This window comes from Montipora foliosa, chromosome 9 (assembly GCF_036669935.1).
Source record: "Montipora foliosa isolate CH-2021 chromosome 9, ASM3666993v2, whole genome shotgun sequence".
NCBI lineage: Eukaryota > Metazoa > Cnidaria > Anthozoa > Scleractinia > Acroporidae > Montipora > Montipora foliosa.
The window spans coordinates 13367378-13372377 of record NC_090877.1 but is presented as its reverse complement, the minus strand read 5'-3'; the positions used below and the strand labels follow the sequence as shown (position 1 = coordinate 13372377).

The window sequence follows — 5000 nt, the reverse complement described above, 5'->3', positions numbered from 1 at the left end:
TTCATCTCTCCTTTTATTATAGCCAAGATCGAAAACAAACGAAAGAAAAACCAGAGGAAGAAAATGAGGAAGAAAGAGAAGAAAAAAACTGAAAAACAGAAGGCAAAACATGCTTTTAGATCAGGTAAAACAAAGAAAAGTGACTTGCCACAGGTTATGAATAACATCTTACTATCTTGACCTCATTTAACACTCAAAGAGTTCCTTACCCTGGGTTTTGTGAAACTAACAACTTTAAGCCTTACCTGACAAGGATTATCGATGAGATTAGACAATAGAAAGTTTGTTACATTATGTCGTCCCTGAAGTCCACACCATCTGAACTCCCGTTTCTGCTGACTTTCTGTTTACAGTCTACAGTAAATCGCTTCTTGATTCACATTCAGTTTCCGGAAAAGTGTTTCGCCCAGACACTCAGCCTTACTTTATTTATTTGTCTCTGAAGCGGAGCAAAATTTCCTGTTGTGACTAACATGGGAACTTTGCATATGTTTGTAGATCAGACACTACCACCAAATACCCAAACCAAGTCATCTGATGACCAAATGTCAGAGGAAGACAATTCTCAAGACACGTGCTCAGTCACTGGAGACACCGACATAAGCCCGGGATATTCCGAGGTAACCCATTCACAAGACACAAGAAAAAATGCCGTATTGAAGGAAAGGATTCAAGTAGACGTCATCCCGAGCATCACTTCATCTGCATGGAGTTCCGTCACAACTGGGAGATCTGCAGCTTCTCTTCCTTTTGAAACCCGACCAAATCAAAGCAGCAATGTGCCATCTTTTAAAAATAACGCAGAACAGTCACCTGACTTGGTTAGTAAGTTTAGAAAGATACCAAAGAATGTGGATGTCGTTTGCAACCACTTCCTCATCAAGAATCGTAAGCGACCAGCGAGTGTAAATGAAATCGTTAAAGCCTGCAAAGGATGCGAGAACCGTTCAAAGCTAGAGTATGCAACATGGAATTACAGCAAAAAAGACTGGCAAATAATAAGGCCATATCCAAAGAAGGTCCCTGCTAATGTGGCGTTAAAAGTATGTCGACAATTCTCCATGAACATCCCCTGCTTAAGGTCACCGTGCTCGTTTGCTCATGGAGAGGATGAACAGCTCATGTGGACTTTAGAAAGGGAAAGAGGTGAGTTAATTTCATTTGAATATTTTATTAATTTACTTCAACAAATGAAGTGATGATTTATTTAAGATTATTTATTTAAGAGCTGTCCGCAAACAAATATCTTTAATTTGTCTTCACAACAAATGGCTACTCTAAAGAAGGATCTAGATAGTTTAAATGACCCTTTTTAAAAGTCAACCTATATCAAAGCCAACTGATCCTTTCTTATTTTTACCATAGTTCTCCCCAGTCCACGAGAAACTCTGACTGGATCGCCTGGGATGGCAACCATGGAGGCAACCCTTCCTAATACTCGCTTGCAATATAGACCTTCCCCTCCTGGAGTGTCAAATGGCGCTTACAAGCTATGCAGAAGGTATTTTTGTGGTTTCCATACGGCTTTAATAAGTGCCCGCCGTTGTTGCACGTTCGAAGAGCCTGCAACGGTGCCTATTGACGTGCATGGTTTTGTCCTAGTAGACCGTGCTTATCAATCTTGTTTTTCCTCACCAACAGGATGGTTCAGTTGGTTGAGCATCGGACTACACATTACTCGAAGAGTAGAGCATGGAGTTCCCGGTGTTGTAGTGCGTCCTCTGTAGTATAATCAAGGCTGGGAGGGTGAATAATCGGAGGTATTAGTTACACCAAGCCACTCTAAAATCCGAAGTTAAAGATAGATATGATAATGATAATGCGTCCACTATTTAAACACGGACGCTTATTTACATGTAGGAATCTTACTTTCTGACGAGAACATGCAAGATTTTTTAAACGGTTGCTATAATGATAACTCAGAATTTTGTTATATGATTTTTTTGTTTCAGTTGCTTCACTCGTGAACGATGCAGGTTTGGGCGAGGATGCATCTTTGCCCATAGCAGCGAGGAACTAAAAGAATGGGATCAAGAATACCGTCGAAAAGAGAGGGAGAAACTGATGAAAGAGCTTCAAGAGCACGAGGAAAATGCGTGCATTGAATTAACATCAGCAGTCTTGAAAGGACCCCCGGAAGATGTAAGTCAACAGAAAAAAAATGAGCATGTAAAAAGCCACTTGAGAGGACTGCCCCACTTGCAACTAAGCTCTGTCGACCAATATCGGTCTCTAATGAGCACCCACAGCTGTGCGTATGCCACTTCCTGCGGTTGGGTGGTATTTTAATGGATATATAAAACGATTCGCAAGTTTTAGTCATGGATCTCAGCGCCAAAACCCGATTGTTGTTAATCTTGGGTTCTTTGTTGCGTAAACATTAAGCATACTATGATGTTCATTCTCCATTAGCGCTTACCGTCCATCGAGCCACCCGGTCGAGGGGGGACGTTTCTCGAAAGTCCCGAAACTTTTCGGGCGTATTTCGGGTGACATAAAACGCTTTGTGCCTTCAAAAAGAAAACGTTTTTAGTCATGAAATTGCAATTTTTGTCTTTGCTGGTTTCGAAAAACATGTGTAAAGGTCAATTTTTCAGAAGCAGAAGATCATAATTTCACGAATTGCGTCTCGGGCACAAAAAATTCTTGGAGCTTTTGAGAATCAAACAGGCCCGAGGATAATAAACCCGCCGGATGGTGATGTCATAAAACAAATGGCAAGGAAATTGTGGGCAGTCCTGGAGACATTTGAATTCTTACCCCCCCCCCCCCCCCGCCTTTTTTCCTGCCTCTGCGTCAGTACATTTTAATTACCAACAACTTGGCTCCAAAAATGTTCAACGAATAACTCTAATTCACTCCTTTTTTTGCAATGCATAGCTTGTGCAGGATCTCGCAGGAGTTCATATCAGCTGCACTCCTCCGGAACTCAGCGTGCAACTTCAAGACAGTAATGACGTCCACCGATTCCAGTGGACATTCACCCTTTTGTTTGAGGTCAGTAAACTGAGTTGCATGGGAAAATCTTTCCAAAAAATTACGGAATTTTAAAGCTTTCTCAGTAAAGGCATTTCATGTTTACTCCTGACAGAGCAACACGATACAGGAAAACAAAGGCCTGGTATTTATTACGGGGCTCCTAATTCTAGGGCTCCTTGCAAAGCGGACGCAACGTTGACTGCCAACAATTTCGGACATTGTTGGGTGTTACATGTTGCTTCCGTTTGCATCCCCTGTTGCATGTTGTTGCATAATGCTGAGAGTTGCTGCGCGAAGTTTGAAACTGGACAAAAACTCGCAACCTTTCTTTTGTTCCGTGATCGCCGAAGCAAAACGCAACAGCGTTGGATCTGTTTGTAAAGTAGGCTCGATTATCAGCCGCTGTTTTGGGAAATGAGCCAGCGCTTACCCCCAAAATCACGCCTGGACACGTGACGTAAGCCACTGATGATTTCTGCCAATCAGAAACTCGTCTGCCCAAATCGAGCAGGCATAAATTATGTTTTTTTAGAGAATATGTCCAAATTACAGCTGCGAAGGTATTCTTTGACCCGGCCTGTGTTCGAGCTTTATAGTGCTTTTATGGTGGGAAACATTTAAGATTTCGACAACGGAAAGCGTCTGAGAAGCTTGCGGATGTTACTCAGTGTCGTTTTCTATCGCCTGAGTTCGGAAACTTCATGCCAAGGGCAAAATACGGCTTTCAATTCCATTGCATTTGCAATCTCTCCTCTACTTTGCTAATGTAAGAGCAAGCGAAATTCTTTGCTGGTAGAACGAGTAGGCCGATGAGGCCAACTGACAGATCTGAAGCGGCCAAAGATTAACTTGTTCGAAATTCAAACTTGCATTGACCATTTCACCACAAACTCAAACTCTCATCATCTGAAAACCTCGCGCAGACGTGTGAAGCATTTTTATGTAATTGCTATTTTGCAAAAATCAATGTTTTGGGATGTTTGATGCCATTTAATTTCTCCGCAACTTTTCATAAATTAAATTTTGAATATACGTCACTGACACAATCTATCGCCCACGCGTCAAGCCGTCTCTTCTAGGAGAGAATACCCCGAACCCGAATAAGCGGCGGAAATGGAGCACAGCTCTTTCAGCATTGTGGGGGCCACGCATGCGTATTACATGTTTTCTCCATGGAGATAGCAACGCATTAACATTTTGAAAACAAGACGGTAGCCGCATTTTGTAGGTTAACGGATCGTATCCTTTCCATAATACATTGCACGTCCTTAAATTGCTGGGAGTTGTTACATCAGTTTGCTCTTATTATTAGAAGCCGCCGAGCGTTTTAAAACCCGGCAGAGCTAAGCCAAATATCTCAATTTAATGTCTTATTCCTTTCTAGACCTCTTTCCTAAATATTAAAATAATCAATACTCTTGTTTCCTTTTATTTTCCAGCACAGTCTAAGATCTCTTAACTTAGGTTTGCGTCAATGGCACATCGTCTCTGTCTAGCTTAGTGGAACAATCCCTCAGTTGATTGGATTCTCAAACATAGGCCCTACAAAGATTTCTGAAAAGCCTTTAAAAAGCTGAGGTCGTTATAATATCTGGTTCTGCTAATTGCCCTGTCTCTCAGTCAGAGACTGAGTTGCTAAGGGCGCAGCTTGACGAGGTCTGACCAAAGGAGCTGTGATGCCGGCTAGGCGCTCGGCCCCTGAACACGACCCATGGATGACCTCGGAGCACAGCGTCACAGCCAGATGGAATAAGCTAGGAGTCGATTTTGCCGAGGGAGGAAATCCGTAGTGCCCGGAGAAAAACCCTCGGACTAAGATTGAGATCGACTGAAACTTGGCCCACATGCGAGCTTAGGATACGACCCCGGGTCCGCAGAGGTGGGAGGCAGAAGTGGGAGGCACGGCCAAACATCGGCATACTAATGTTCCAATATTAAGTTTGGGCTTTACAAGTTTTCTACTTGGGTAATATAGAACCATTCATGAACCACATCTGAGTGTTTTGCCCTTATGTAACACC

General features: G+C 42.6%; 1 protein-coding gene across 1 annotated transcript in view; it reads left to right on the top strand.

The window, feature by feature from the left end:
• Positions 1–5000, top strand: part of LOC137970013 (3'-5' exoribonuclease HELZ2-like) — a 76614-nt gene that overhangs the window by 25693 nt on the left and 45921 nt on the right. Inside the window, exons 14-18 of the mRNA XM_068816457.1 lie at positions 23–124; positions 499–1146; positions 1366–1501; positions 1953–2142; positions 2881–2997. Coding sequence (XP_068672558.1) covers positions 23–124; positions 499–1146; positions 1366–1501; positions 1953–2142; positions 2881–2997 — 1193 coding nt within the window. The remainder of the gene's footprint in view (positions 1–22; positions 125–498; positions 1147–1365; positions 1502–1952; positions 2143–2880; positions 2998–5000) is intronic.